At 46.5% G+C, this 16208-nt stretch overlaps 1 protein-coding gene across 1 annotated transcript in view; it reads left to right on the forward strand.

Annotated features, from left to right (window-relative positions):
- Positions 1-16208, forward strand: part of LOC137609760 (voltage-gated potassium channel KCNC1-like) — a 62415-nt gene that overhangs the window by 21438 nt on the left and 24769 nt on the right. Inside the window, exons 2-3 of the mRNA XM_068337026.1 lie at positions 11679-11810; positions 14828-15689. Of these exons, the coding sequence (XP_068193127.1) occupies positions 11679-11810; positions 14828-15689 (994 nt within the window). The remainder of the gene's footprint in view (positions 1-11678; positions 11811-14827; positions 15690-16208) is intronic.

A 16208-nucleotide genomic window follows, 5' to 3' on the forward strand; every position in this document is an offset into this window, starting at 1 on the left:
TGTGTGTGTGTGTGTGTGTGTGTGTGTGTGTGTGTGTGTGTGTGTGTGTGTGTGTGTGTTTTGTGTCTCTGTGTGGCTCCATGGTGCACTGGCGTTGCACCCGGAGTGTCCCCCGCCTCACGCCCTACGACAGCTGGGCCAGGCTGCAGCTCCCCGTGACCCGCCCCAGATGAAGGAGATGAATGAACGATGGGTCCTGTTTACCGGCTGCTCGTCTCGATGGCTGTTTGTTTCTCTCCACAACTTGTTTCAGTGTTTCCTCTTTTCTCAGCTTCTTTAGTTCTTCTTCCTCCATCATTATTCCTTCCTCTTCCTCCTCGCCCAGCACAGACTCCACCCTCCTGGCAGCAGTCTCTCTGCCCCCCGCCCCCACCACGTCACCCGGGTACGACTACTAATATTATCTGTGTTTTCTGTGTCCTTCACCTGCTTGTGCATTGTTTTCTCACCTGTCTTGTGCCTGTGGGCTCCACGATGGTGGTGGTGATTTTTCATTGGGGGACAGAGTTGGAGCCTCCTGAAGGTTGTGGAAGCCAATGCAGATGGGTAAGAAGCCACGGGGCTCTCCTGCAGGTCTACAGCTGTAGCCGGGGGCTCCACAGCAGCTGACTGGTTCTTACCCTCCGTCTCCGGGCAGGAGCAGATTAAATCCCAAACCAAACCCCCAAATGTAACTGATTAAGACAAGTGTGAAAATGTTCATGTCAGTCTGAGAACACTGTAGAGTATGTAGTCAGGTGGTTTGCAGCCTTAAAGCATCTATAGAAATAGTAGAATATAAAAGTTCTTTGTGGATTTGTCCTGTAGCGGACCTCGTTCAGAACCTGCCTCTGGGACCACTAACACACGACACCCCCTCACCACGCACAGCGAAAGAAAGGAAGGAAGGGAAGAATGTCCACAGGAAGTCAGCTGGTGATGGACCTCAGGCTGTTCTGAACATCAATGATCTCATTCTGATGTGTGAAGGAACCGGAGCAGAAACACGCGGAACAAAAAGGGCTCAATTCATGTCCTGTCATCATTCATGAGGCCCGGACGGCAAATTTAGCTCTATTATTTACTGTGTGTGTGTGTGTGTGTGTGTGTGTGTGTGTGTCTTTGTTTCCTGAACAGGACTTCTTTCTGTTTCCTTCATTCTTCTTAGCGTGTCTGGGACGTGTTTATCCGTCAGTCACGTGTGTTTCAGCAGAAATCAGAGCCCTGATCTGGAATCAGCGCGTATGACTGGTTAGATTTTAGTAAGTTAGATAAAGGATACGCAGCACGTTTAAGAACAGGAAGTGCTCTGATGTACCACCGCTGTGCAACAAGAACGTCTTCAGGTGCTTCTTTGAGAAAAAGATTGAAATTTTAGAATTCAAGAACACGTACAGGGTGGGGATGTAGTTCCTATTTTTTGGTGTGGATCAGAGACAAATTATTTCAATGTTTTGTTGTGTGTTCACTGAAAAAAATCTTGATTTCAAGGCTCTGGGTTTGATTCGGATCACAACTGGTGGGAATACCCCCTCTCCTGGCGCCGGGTCCTTTCTCTTTACCATCTGGTGTTTTAAAGACATTTATCAGCTCGCTTTTTTTAGCAAAAATAGAATAAGGTGTAATCATTTCTGTTAAAGTTTATCGAAGGCGAAAGCAAATCGCTAAAGATTTCTGAAATAGATGTTCTGCATAAAAGAGGCCTGGCAGTGGCTCGCGGAGCAAACTTCTCTGAGCATTCTTTATTCAGCAGACCGTCGTCAGGAAACATCCTCGTTTGGTTCTCGATGGAAACTGTCGTTACTGTCGAAACATCCTAAAAAATATCAGGAGAGACGTTTTTCTGTCCAGGAACAGTTTTTAAACTCATCTGAAGTTTCAAAGTTTAGTCGGTTTTTTTTATCATGACAAAATAATCAATCAGCAGACTTGGTTGTTTCTAGGGTTACGGTCGGGCCTTGATAGCTTAAATTCCAAACAGTTGAGCATTCATATTTAATACACACACGTAAAGGCACTGGAATGCAGATTGAGGATACTGTCCTCTAACAAAAGTATGAGAATCCCAAGGACTGGTGAAGGTCAAACGTGGGGAGAGTTCAAACGCCAGTGATGGAAGTGAGAGATGAAAACCCAGAGCTAAGCATGTTCCCTGATGTATCTGATGAAACACAGGAGTAACGTCAGACTGCAGGTGTGAGCTGAAGAACATTTCGCTCTGACAAAGTCACCTTGTCAAGATGTTGGGATGGAAAAGGTTCCAAATAACAGTGAAGCAGAACAAGATGAAACTACACACCAGCATCACAGAACAAGGAGTATTTTGTACTGTGATTTATTAGACACACTTTATATATGATATTATGCTCTATCATTGTCTATAATATAAGAAAATGATCAATTAGGCGTTCTGCATTGACCTTTGAAACTGCACACATGAGCATTTTTTCTGTACAGTATTTTTGTTCCTGGCTGCTAAATATTATCACAAACCAGACGTCATCAAGGTCATAAAGCTGCACCGAGCGCTCAGCTTCAGCTCCACACCTGAAGGCAGCACCCCCATGAGAGCTAGATCCACATAATATGACCCCTCCTGGAATCATTTTGGTATTAATTATTCAATTATCCAGTAGTTCACCAAAGGAGAATTATTTTTTGAAGGTTCATCACATTTGCCACCAAACTGAATGATCTGCTCTCCCATCTCACCCTTCAGTGAACCCTATTGATGTAAACGTTCTTGATCATCAGTTCATATTGTTTGGATCCAGATTAGACTGTGAAGTCAGAGCGTCTGGGGGTGTTAATCACGCTATAGTTCACAAATAATCAGGAGACCAAAGTTCAATGCAATGCAACAGGAAAGACTTTAGTGGAAAATAAATGTAATCCCAAGACAACACGTAATAAACAATATAAAGGCAACCAAAAACGTGGGCGACCATTTAGGCAACCAATGTCCAAACACCTCAAAAGGGGCAAAGATGAGAGAAAAGCCTGAGCTGGTACTGAAGGGGGGCAGGAACATGATGGTGTCATCAGAGCATAGAGGACCCCAGTAACAACCACCCCATCAACCCAGCGTCCACTACTGGACACGGTGCCCCCAGTGGACTGGGGTTCAGTAGCTTGACACAGCTGAGGACCAGTGAAACAGCAAACAGTGACCTGAAGGGCCGAGGCCCCGGGGCCCTGACAGGAGCACCGCTGTACAGAAAAGCTTCATGAGGAGCTGTCTGACCTTTAACCCCTTTAATCCTTGTTTGTTGTGGAGACAAAGTGAACATCTTCAGACTTCTTCACCTTTATTCTTCTGTTTGATCTGGTCGGTCTCCTATAAATACACATACGTGATCTGTCAGATGTCATTCATGCCATTCCTGACATGTTAACGCTGACATACACAGATACGTATGGAGGGACAGCTGATCAATAGATGACCTTAGCAGAGTGCTCTCCTCAGCTGATGACCTCATCAATACGGGGCCAGCAGGACGGGCCAGGCCGTCAGTCTTTACTGTGGGGGGGCATCCGGCCCCTCAGTCTGTCCTGTATGACCATGGATGAAAACTGCAGCCTCCACAGTTTACAGACATGTCCTCTGTAGCCTCAGTGCAGCAGGCGTGTATTCATCTCAGTGTCGCCCACCGAGTCCGTCCGCGCTTCAGGATCCTGATGCTGCTGTTTTTAGTCTTCAGTAGTTCTTAAGACAGTATTTTAGAACAAATGTGAGTGCACAGACTAAAGACTGTCATTTCCATAAAGTTACAGCCATAAATGTTTCTGTGTCTTACTGGATTAACAGCTCTCCATTCAGCTCAGTGTTTTGTCTTCACTGCTATGGCTTTCCAGCTCCAACCAATTGTGTAATGTCTGTTACTATGGATACCTGTTATATGTTCACCATAACAGCATTCTTCAATGATATCAATGGCTCCTTTTACACAGATCAGACTGTTTTGTCCTGTACTGTGAATTGTGTCACATAATACAGTCGCTGTAACAGCAGCTAGTCATCGGAAGGAAGGACACGAGACGTGACATCTGTCAAATGTCCTTATTTAATCATCAGCATCTTTATCCATCATGCATTGTGTTGTCCCGATAACACCCCACTTATAAAGAGATTGTGATCTCTGTATAAATACATCCCATTGGGCTAATTTACTAGTTTACGTTTTTTTTAAAAATGTACTAAAGATCTGATTAGAACAGCTGTCACAGCCACAATATTTAGACAAGTCAAGCCAGGTCCTTTCAATTTGTTCCTCTCATCGCAACATGATAGTAATAATTATAATTATATAATAATAACAACAACAATAATAATAACAATAATAATAACAATAATAATAATAATAATAATAATTATTATTATTATTATTATTATAACAATAATAATATGGCAGCAGCCTGTTTTGCTGCACACCCTTCATGCTTCAGGTATTTGAGGTCACTCCGGCCGCTGGAGCAGCGCCACAGCAGGACAGGAGGAGGCACTGCGCTCCCACACGGTCGTGATTTTCATTTTCACCCGGAGGGTCTTTCTCTATCATTAAACTAGTTAAAGCTTCAGCGGCGCGGTGGCGCAGCGGTGGAGTTTGCATGTTCTCCCCGTGTCTGCGTGGGCTCTGTCCGGCCCCCCCCCCCAGGTTGAATGGCCGGTCCTAATTTGCCCGTAGAAGTGAGTGTGTGTGTGTGTGGTTGTCTGTCTTGGAGTGTGGCTTCGCGGCGCACCGGCCCGGAGTGTCCCCCGCCTCACGCCCTAAGCCAGCTGGGATGGGCTCCAGCTCCCCGTGACCCGCTGCGGCGGGTACAGTGTCAGAAAGTGGATGGAGAGTCAAAGCTGAGCTCGATGTTCTCGACTGTGTCCTCAGACACGGCCTCAGACCACCTGACGGGTCACACCAGCTGACTCCATGGGCGGAGACGCTGCAGCAGGTTGGCGTCTGGCTCCAGGCTGTGATGCTGTAATACTGCAGCCGCTGTAGAAAGAACGCCCCGTCGCTTTGTGGCAGCACCTGTCCTCCTCCTGCCTCCCCCATCCGGTTTTCCATCGCGCTACCACGGCTATGGGGGGGGGGCAATGTCACGATTGTGCAGAAAGGAGCTCGGAGCATCATGTCAGCCTGTGACTTGTCTGGTCCCCCACCACCTGTTCTATTCCCTCCCTGCCAGGAGAAAAAACAGTGGCCAGAAATAAAGTCTTATCCTCTGGTGGAGATCCAGAGTGGCTGCTGGGTGTATTTATGACTTGTGGAGATATGTCTGGATTGATGGATTTTAACCTATTGATTTATAATGAAAAGACATCCAGGCTCTTTTGTTTCTCATGCAGTAGGGTCTCATCGATCCTCTTCTCTCCAACACCCCCTGCTGATTCAGTGCGGTTCAGCTTTGCTTACGTACACGTCTGTTGAAGGCCAGACGGCAATTACTAGTGGAGTGCTCTGAGAGTTTTATGCAAGGCTGGGGTTGTTTGGAATGCTGCAACATCTCCCTCCCCAGGGAGGAAGCAGGACGAAGAAGAGAGGGGAGGAGGGAGGAGGTCAGCTGCGTTAGTTTTTGAGGTACAACACCTGGTAGGTTACCTTCAGGTCGAAGGTCAGGACCTAGAAGCCAACAGCAGACCAGAACTGAAACCAGGCTGAGACACACCTGAAACCAGGCTGAGGCACACCTGAAACCAGACTGAGACACACCTGAAACCAGACTGAGGCACACCTGAAACCAGACTGAGACACACCTGAAACCAGACTGAGACACACCCGAAACCAGGCTGAGGCACACCTGAAACTAGACTGAGACACACCTGAAACCAGACTGAGACACACCTGAAACCAGACTGAGACACACCTGAAACCAGACTGAGACACACCTGAAACCAGACTGAGACACACCTGAAACCAGGCTGAGACACACCTGAAACCAGGCTGAGACACACCTGAAACCAGGCTGAGACACACCTGAAACCAGGCTGAGACACACCTGAAACCAGGCTGAGACACACCTGAAACCAGGCTGAGGCACACCTGAAACCAGACTGAGGCACACCTGAAACTAGACTGAGACACACCTGAAACCAGACTGAGACACACCTGAAACCAGACTGAGACACACCTGAAACCAGACTGAGACACACCTGAAACCAGGCTGAGACACACCTGAAACAAGACTGAGACACACCTGAAACCAGGCTGAGACACACCTGAAACCAGGCTGAGACACACCTGAAACCAGGCTGAGGCACACCTGAAACCAGACTTGAGACACACCTGAAACCAGACTGAGGCACACCTGAAACTAGACTGAGACACACCTGAAACCAGGCTGAGACACACCTGAAACCAGACTGAGACACACCTGAAACCAGACTGAGACACACCTGAAACCAGGCTGAGACACACCTGAAACCAGACTGAGACACACCTGAAACCAGGCTGAGACACACCTGAAACCAGGCTGAGACACACCTGAAACCAGGCTGAGACACACCTGAAACCAGGCTGAGACACACCTGAAACCAGGCTGAGACACACCTGATCAGAGACTGAAGGAGACGAGGTGAAGAACGAGATAAACGTGCAGAAACAGACCCAGACAACACCTCTAGATTTCAAAGGTGTAAGTTTGTAACTCGCGCTACTCAATTTAATTTTTGGGTGGAAAATTCCCAAAATACAAAAGCAATGAATGACTAAAGCATGGCCACTCAATGAATCAGGAGACCTGGGGGGCCCTTAGGGACGGGGCCCAGTGGGAGGTTGATTAACCAAGTGATCCTATTCAGATTGATGTCAAACCAGAGAAGTCATAATTGTCTTGAGAACCCCCTGAACCCCACCCACCCAATCAGTGTCTTCTCCACATCTGAACAGTGGACAGTCTCTTCACGGTCTGTCTCAGTTGGACATGGGAGGTGTTGGGGGTGTTGATGGTGTTGGAGGTGTTGGAGGTGTTGGGGGTGTTGGAGGTGTTGGAGGTGTTGGAGGTGTTGGGGGTGTTGGAGGTGTTGGGGGTGTTGGAGGTGTTGGAGGTGTTGGGGGTGTTGGGGGTGTTGGAGGTGTTGGGGGTGTTGGAGGTGTTGGAGGTGTTGGGGGTGTGGACGTGTTGGACGTGTGGATGTTGTGGACGTGTGGATGACGACACTGTTCTCATCCTGTCAGGTCTCTGTGCTCCTTCAGCAGAGATGAGATGAATGGATGAATAGATGAGACACTAACGGGTGAGAAGAAGAGAGGGGTCGGGGACCAGGGAGCAGGAGAGGGAATGCTGGGGGGTGAGAGGACATCCGATCACTGTGGACTCAGGTGTCAGGGACGTAAAGACATCTCTTTGTGCTAAAGGACCTCACAAACCCCCCCACAGGGTTCCATCGGACCAGGGGGGTGTCAGCATGTGGTGGTTTTGTACCAGGATGAGGTCAGAGTAACGAGGAGTGTGAGCCTCAGAGTCTTGCTGAGTGTCTCATTGGTCAGTCGTGTCCTCGTTAACAGGGACAGCAGACGCATTTTTAACTCAACACTTTGTGTAAGTAGATATTCCTGGGGGGGGGGGGTACACAACTAATGCATCGCTCCTGCCACTGTAATGACTGGCTGTGTTTGTCTCCCTGTTAGCACAATTATACCATTACATTATGGGATGGATCTGAGACATTGTCCCTCAGAAGGAATCACAGAAGAAGTGGATCATTTTGTTTCCATTGAACTCAAAGCGTTCTACACAGAACGCAGGTCAGCAGGTCGTGGACAGAGCCTAAGAACGTCCATCCAGAAGGTCCATCCAGCTTAAATATGGCTCCACCCCGTCCCCACGTGTCCACACCCAAAACGCTCACAGATCCGGTCGCTCCAGAGAGATCTTTGATTCTAATTTGCCCATCCTAGCCTGGAAATACAGCAGCAAGGATGTCTTGGTAATACCTATTAAAGGTCCTGCAGGAGAAGCTTCTCGTCCCCCATCCCATGTCCTAACCTCCTGCTGGGGCCGTCTTTCCCATCATCCTCTCTGTCTTTCCACCTCTGTCGCTGACTTGCTGACTGACTGTTTTCTGTCTGTTTCCTCTCCCTCTGTCTCCCCGTATTGACATAATTAGTACTAATGAGTATCTTCTACGTCAACAGAAGATGTTTTAATGCTTCTGCTACGATCTGCTAACACAAGCAACCCCGTCAAACCACTTAAACGCTTTTAACAAGCTTTTCCTGTTCTGTGTTTGTAGACGTTCACCAATAGCTGGACGGCTGCGTGTCAGCACAACGTTAGTATTATGGATGTTTGAACTGACCGCTTCACCAGGGAACACACACTCTGGTGGACACACACTCTGGTGGACACACACTCTGGTGGACACACACTCTGGTGGACACACACTCTGGTGGACACACACTCTGGTGGACACACACTCTGGTGGACACACACCCTGGTGGATCTATCTATCTATCTATCTATCTATCTATCTATCTATCTATCTATCTATCTATCTATCTATCTATCTATCTATCTATCTATCTATCTATCTATCTATCTATCTATCTATCTATCTATCTATCTATCTATCTATCTATCTATCTATCTATCTTGTTTTTGATTTATTTTATATACTGATTATAATTCCCAAAGGGGAATTAATGGCACACTCTAGTAATCAATCACATGCGTATATACAGTGTGTACGGGCCCTGAACACACACACACACACACACACACACACACACACACACACACACACACACACACACACACACACACACACGGGGCCTGTAGGTGTGTCCTAGTGAACATAGTATATCTACCTGTTTCCATGAGTCAGCCGTTCCTTGTCCTGATGGATGTGGGACCTGACCTGTTCATCATGTGTTTAGACCCCTTTCTAACAGCTCTGCACGGATATTCAGGGAATCAGAGGTCAAACGAAGGTGTCTTGGTGAAGGGACGGTACTGACATCGTCTCCTCCAATCTGAATGACTCAAAGCGTTTAGAAAGCCAGTCAGCATTTACACCCCCTTCATTCAGCGGTCGCTGGAGATGGACAACCAACCACAGACCTCTGGATGTCCAGTCTCCCTCCTTAACCAGTTATTTCTTATTCAAATCATTCAGAGTTCACATAAATATTAGTAGTGTTTTAAAGGGTTGAAGAGGAAACATTCCTAAACACAGGTAAGGGTGAGGAGAAAGGTGTGTTGGTGATCTCTCCTGGGAACCCTGCAGGAGGCCGTTCTTTCTCTGTTCTGGGACTTGATGGAGGGACCCTCTCTGGATTCATGTTCTTCAACTTGAGACAGTCAGTTCTCGTCAAATCTTCAGCCTTTAATGAGGATCCGGGTCAGGAGTTATGCTGGAGTCTATCCAGCTGACTGCGGGCAGAGGCCTCCAATGAACAGCCTGTTTGAAATCTTTGTCATGTCCAAGGCGCACTAGGGTTTTTGAGTAAATGAAAGGCTTTTCGTGGGTCTTATAGTGCAGAAGATACTCTACTGAGTGTGAAGTCGTGTGTACAGGTGAGACGTGGGGTAAGATAAGTGGATAAGACTCCATCTCACTGCAAGGCCAGGGCAGGGCTTTATGGGGGGTAATTTGGGCGTCACTGGGCTGGAATGTTTGCTGAGTTTGGTCCTGGAGCTGTGTGGACGCCGACAGCCAGTCCTTCATTAACGGGGAGCTGGAGCTCCAACCAACCACAAGACTTTAAGTCAGGCACCAACACCTTCCTCAATTTACTAATTAGCTGCTGCATAAGTCAATGTTGGAGATGGTGGGGCGTCTCCACGGAGAAGAATGTTCACTCAGCATCTTTGCTGCCTTCAACCAACACTCAGTGCACCCTGATCGGGATGGGGAGACTTTCACTTTCCTTCTGTGTTCTCCTGACGTGTCCGTGGGATCCAGGTCAGACGTGTATCTGTGTTCATGTGTGTGTGTGTGTGTGTGTGTGTGTGTGTGTGTGTGTGTGTGTGTGTGTGTGTGTGTGTGTGTGTGTGTGTGTGTGTGTGTGTGTGTGTGTGTGTATCCAGGACAGCTCTAGATAGCCGTGTTAAATTAGACCATGATAATAAGCTGAGGGAGCTGAAGTGCTCACTGAGGATTAAAGACTTCATCTGTCTGTCCTCATCAATGACATCACACACACACACACACACACACACACACACACACACACACACACACACACACACACACACACACACACACACACACACACACACACACACAGCGGAGACAACCTTCACTGTGACCTAACACACTTCTGCAGAGGCTGTAATAATACACACGCACACAGGAAGTGGTTTGCTGGTGTCACTGGTTTTAAATCTCCCCCAGATTGATTGTTTGGGTTGGACGTGTTCATATCCTCACCTGACCACAAGGGGGCAGCAGCGTTCACCCTGGAAACACCAAGAATCATCCATCCATTCATCATCCATCCATCCATCCATCCATCCATCCATCCATCCATCCAACATCCATCATCCATCTGTCATCCATCCATCATCCATCCATCCATCATCCATCCATCCATCTGTCATCCATCCATCATCCATCCATCCATCATCCATCCATCCATCTGTCATCCATCCATCATTATCCATCCATTGGGTGACAGTGTCTCAGCGGTAGAGCGGCGGTTGGATTCCCACCCCCCCCCAGCCCCCTCAGACTGAGGCGACAGTGGGAGGAGTCAGCCCACCCTGGAGCAAGTTCCTCATTGGAGGTGCACCTAGAAGGAGCTGCTCTACCCCCCCTCACCTACATCCCCTCAGGCCCCGTGTGTGTGTGTGTGTGTGTGTGTGTGTGTGTGTGTGTGTGTGTGTGTGTGTGTGTGTGTGTGTGTGTGTGTGTGTGTTACGGACCTGTACACACTAATATGCATGCATGTAACTACTAACCTGTGTGTAGAGTGGACTCCTAATATCCCTTTGGGGATCATAATAACATTTAAAGAAATCCTTCAGGATTAATAAAGTATCTATCTATCTATCTATCTATCTATCTATCTATCTATCTATCTATCTGTCTGTCTGTCTGTCTGTCTGTCTGTCTGTCTGTCTGTCTGTCTGTCTGTCTGTCTGTCTGTCTGTCTGTCTGTCTGTCTGTCTGTCTGTCTGTCTGTCTGTCTGTCTGTCTGTCTGTCTGTCTGTCTGTCTGTCTGTCTGTCTGTCTATCTATCTATCTATCTATCTATCTATCTATCTATCTATCTATCTATCTATCTATCTATCTATCTATGAGATGTTTAACATGTTTCATTATTTACAGAAACATGCAGAACAGAAGAAGTTATGAAGCCACTAATGTAATGTTTATGTGAGCGTCTCTACAGGACATATCAGCACTGTAACAATACTGATAGCATCTGTATGTTGGTAATATACAGGTGACTACACACACACACACACACACACACACACACACACACACACACACACACACACACACACACACACACACCATCTCTCTGCTGTCCAGTGGGATTGCAGTATTCTGGACGTTCCTCCACGTGTTGTAGCCCCCCCTATCTGAACTAGTTGGAAGAACAACTGCTGTCCTCTTGCTGCAGTGGCCCAGACCCCCTCCACCCCCCCAACACAGCAGCAGAACTGATCAGTGTTGATGTGAGGTGAGAAATGTAACCCGTCTCACCTCCTACCTGTCTGTCTGTCTGTCTGTCTGTCTGTCTGTCTCTCTGCAGTATGTGGCGTTTGGCTCGCTCTTCTTCATCCTGCTGTCCATCTCTACTTTCTGCCTGGAGACCCACGAACGCTTCAACACCATCTACAACAAGACAGAGAACATCACCGTGGGGAACGTAACGCGTGAGGAGGTGCAGCAAACATCTGATTGTTTTGTGTTGTTCCAGATGATCATGTGGGACACGTTAAACATGACACACCAACAGCACATGTAGGATCAACACATCCTACCAGATCCAGACATACAGTGGTACCTCTACTTAAGAAATTATTTGGTTCTGGAAGAAAGTACGTAAGTGGAAAATTTCGTAAGTAGAGACGCGTTTTCCATGCAAATGTCCTAATCCGTTCCAAGCCCCCAAAATTCAGACATAAATGTTTTATAAAGCATAAAAATGCATCAAAACATGTAACAAATACATGTTACGATTAGATTATTACACAATAAATGTTGAGTTGTGCATAACGTAAAAAACAAAGAATATAGTAAAGAATAAAAACGGTGGTCATTTACCTTTTAATTGTTTTTTGCCCTCTTTGGTTCATGCCCTCTTGCCCCCCCATGAACAACAGAGTGAATTCCAGTCCTCCTTCTGAACTTCTCCAACCACCCACGTGATGCCTTAAACTCCTTAAACTTCCTTTAGTTTTAATAACGTGGTGATTGTAGATGCATTACGGCCATATTCTTTGGAGAGATCAACCAAACGCATCCCTTTTTCAGGCTTTTCTATCATCTCTTGATTTGTTTGTACGGACAAAAAAACTCTTTTCTTCGTCTTTTCTTTTCCTCTTTTCTCCGTCTCTTTCTTGGGGTCCATAGTGAATACTCTAAAAGTTAATATATTTATGTAAAACTATCAGAACACCTCATGGGTCGAGGGCCGAATGACGAGGACGCTGCATAGACACCGATCTAGCTCCACACAGAGGTCCCTCTTAGCCAATGGGATGCCAGGATGCTAGTTAATAGCCAATGGCAGAGCAGCTATGAGAATGTTGTGTTCAGGAACCTGTGGGAGCTGAGAGTATCAGCCCATACTGTATTTTTACCTTTTGTAACCCGAAATTTCTTTGGTAACTGGAGGTAATATAATATCCTGTTGAGGCGTTTCGTAAGTAGAAAATTTCGTAAGTAGAGGTACCACTGTATTTAAATCCGTCATCTGTGAACCAATGAAGTCTTGTTTCTCAGACTGGAGACAGTTCCTCCTGACCACCAGGGGTCCCTCCACTGTGTTTTCACAGCTACTTCCTTTAATAGATGTTAATAGACTGACATTAAAAACTAGAAAATCAATGAATTACCTTTCTAATGAGTCACACCTGAGCTCATTAGGAAGTCATCGTTCTCAATTATACATCAAAAAGAAATACATAGAAAAATAAAAAACAAGTTTAAGTCATTTTACATCCGTCCACCACAAATTTTGGAATTATAAAATCACTAGTAAACCAGTAAAAGCATATAATATTGTGTTACTGTAACAATAAATCAGAATATATATTATTAGACCGTAGCAACCCATGTAATGCACAATGAGGAAGAAGAGCTGAAGACGAGAGGGCAACATTTTTTCTCTACTATATTGAAATATAAAATGTAATTGTTTTAAGCTTAAGATAGATTTTTATTAACCAAATTTTACTGAAAATATATTCATAAATAAAGTTCAGTAGAGAACTGGGAATGGTTATCGTCAGTTTAGCCTGGAGATGAGTGAATTCGACTTGCGTCGTTTTTCAACTTACATTGTGCCCTCACGCATTCGCACATTAACACTCGTAACTTCACCTCATCACAGACTTTTGGTAGGCAGTCATGTGATACCGTACATGCATTCTATTGGCTGACATCATCGTGAAGTGTTCTACGTTCCATGAGTGTCGGACTCCCGTGAGACACTAAAGTGCTTTAAACAGTCTATCAGAGTGTTTTAAAGGTAATACAGATAGAAGGTGGTTTAATATCAGTATGGGGGGGTTCAGAAGCGTTTAAATTACCCTAAATAATAAGATAAATATTTTATTGTTAAATTGTGGAATTCCATTTTTTACGGGTGGTCTTGGAACACATAAACAGTGAGTAACGAGGGATTAGTGTATAAGTCAAATAGGTGCCTGTTGGGGCTCCACAGAGGTGCCAGGTGTTCTGAAAATCCAGAGTCCAGAGAGTTTCAGAGAGTGTTTTCTTAGCTGAGACACTTTTGTTGCTATGATACAGAATATTCACAGAGGTAATGTCTTCCAAGGGCGTCATTTTGTAGACAGTTTGTGTTATCAACAAACCCTGAGTGTAGAAATGGGGGCGGCGGTGACTCAGTGGTAGAGCGGGTCGTCCTATGATTCAAGATCGGCGATTCGATTCCCGCTCCCGCCCAAAAAAAGTACCCGGAGGTGAGCTGACAGTGGGAGGTGTCAGCTCACCTCCAAAGCACTGTCGAAGCGCCCTTGAGCAAGGTGCCATCCCCTTTACAAATTGCTCATTTGAGGTGCACCAAGAAGGAGCTGCCTGCCACTCTACCTCCCCTGCATGCCTACAGGCCCCCTTGTGTACATATGTGTGTGCTACAGGGGCCTGTACTCACTAATATATGTATGCATGCGCTTGAACCACTAACTAGAGTGTGCTTTCTTAATTTCCCATCGGGGATCAAACCAGTATACAAAAAAATAACAACAACAAAAAAATAGCACAAAGAAAAGTACTTGCTCTGTCCTCGGGTGTGGACGACTTAAGGACATTGGGAGGGAAAGGGGACCCACAGCGTGGGTCAGTGTGGGTTCCCGACATTTAATGGACAAGAACACAAGTTATACAGCACCCAGATCAAACAGTCCTCTCACGTTGGTGATATTGATCCCACACTCCTCCAGTGTAATTAGACTGCCTGGTAAAAAGTGAAGTTTTGCAATGATTCACCCAAAGTATTTTTCCAACTGTTGCAGAACATGCAGCACTCAGAAAGGACTCTCTGCACACAGACAGGCTGATAATATGGAAAACCTGCTTTGGCAGCCACAGGTGCTAAGGCAGTAGAGCAGGATGCCCTAGTCAAGGCATACCTTATGATGACTGAATAAATGAACGCATAAAAACCTGTCAAAAACAAACTAATTCTTCAATATGTTTCATTTCATCCTGCAGATAGTGTATGAGGTGGTCACAGATGACTGGCTGACATATGTCGAGGGTGTCTGCGTCATTTGGTTCACCATTGAGGTGATGCTGCGCGTCATCTTCTGCCCTGACAAGGCGGAGTTCTTCCGCAGTACCCTCAACATCATTGACTTTGTGGCCATCGTGCCCTTTTACCTGGAGGTGGCGCTGAGCGGCCTCTCCTCCAAAACAGCCAAAGATGTGCTTAGCTTCCTGCGTGTGGTGCGCTTCGTACGTATCCTGCGTATATTTAAGCTGACCCGCCACTTTGTTGGTTTACGGGTCCTTGGCCACACCCTGCGGGCTAGCACCAACGAGTTTTTGCTGCTCATCATCTTCCTGGCGCTGGGCGTCCTCATTTTCGCTACCATGATCTACTATGCTGAACGCATCGGTGCCAGGGAAGGTGACCCAACCGCCTCTGAACATACCTCCTTCAAGAACATCCCCATTGGCTTCTGGTGGGCTGTGGTGACCATGACCACGTTAGGATATGGGGATATGTACCCTCATACCTGGTCAGGAATGCTGGTGGGTGCCCTCTGCGCCTTAGCTGGTGTGCTAACCATCGCTATGCCTGTGCCGGTCATCGTCAACAACTTCGGCATGTACTACTCCCTGGCAATGGCCAAGCAGAAGCTTCCCAAGAAGAGGAACAAGCACATTCCCCGAGCACCACAACCAGGCAGCCCCAACTACTGCAAGCCAGACGCCCTGGCCATGGCCACCGCTTCACCACATCGGCTGATGGGCAATGTCCTCGGGCCAGGCATGGTGGGATCTGGCAGTATGATGGGTACTGGAGACTGCCCACTGGCACAGGAGGAGATCATAGAGATCAACAGGGCAGGTGAGTGGATTCACCAACATGACAATGAGTGTGTGTTAGAGCTGATCAGGCCGAGTGTGTTAGGATGAATCCCACATTTTTAATTCAGGCCCAATCAGACTGGACCATAACCTCTTGGTTGAGTTAAAAAAGAAAAGCAAAGAGAAGCTTCAGGTGATTAGTTGGGTTAGTGTCTGAATGTAGTGTCTGGAAGGTGTTTCCTTTCTTAACTCTAAGGCTGATTCAAATTCCAAGTCTAACTGTAAGAAAAATGACTTCATCAGTTTCTCACATTCTCACCAAACTGGTGATCAGAGTTCACATTTGAAGCGTTGAGATGAAGTATGTATCAAACACATTTTAAGCTCCTCTCCAAGGAACCATCACCTTATCGTGGTGGAGAGGTTTGTGTGCCCTAAGGATCCTGGGAGCTATGTTGTCGGGAGTCTTGTACTCCTGGTAGGGTCACCCAAGGCAAACAGGTCTCAGGTGAAGGGCCAGACAAAGAATGGTTCCAGAAGATCCCATAAAAAATAGAAA

The sequence above is a fragment of the Antennarius striatus genome, chromosome 16 (assembly GCF_040054535.1).
Source record: "Antennarius striatus isolate MH-2024 chromosome 16, ASM4005453v1, whole genome shotgun sequence".
Taxonomy (NCBI): Eukaryota; Metazoa; Chordata; class Actinopteri; order Lophiiformes; family Antennariidae; genus Antennarius; species Antennarius striatus.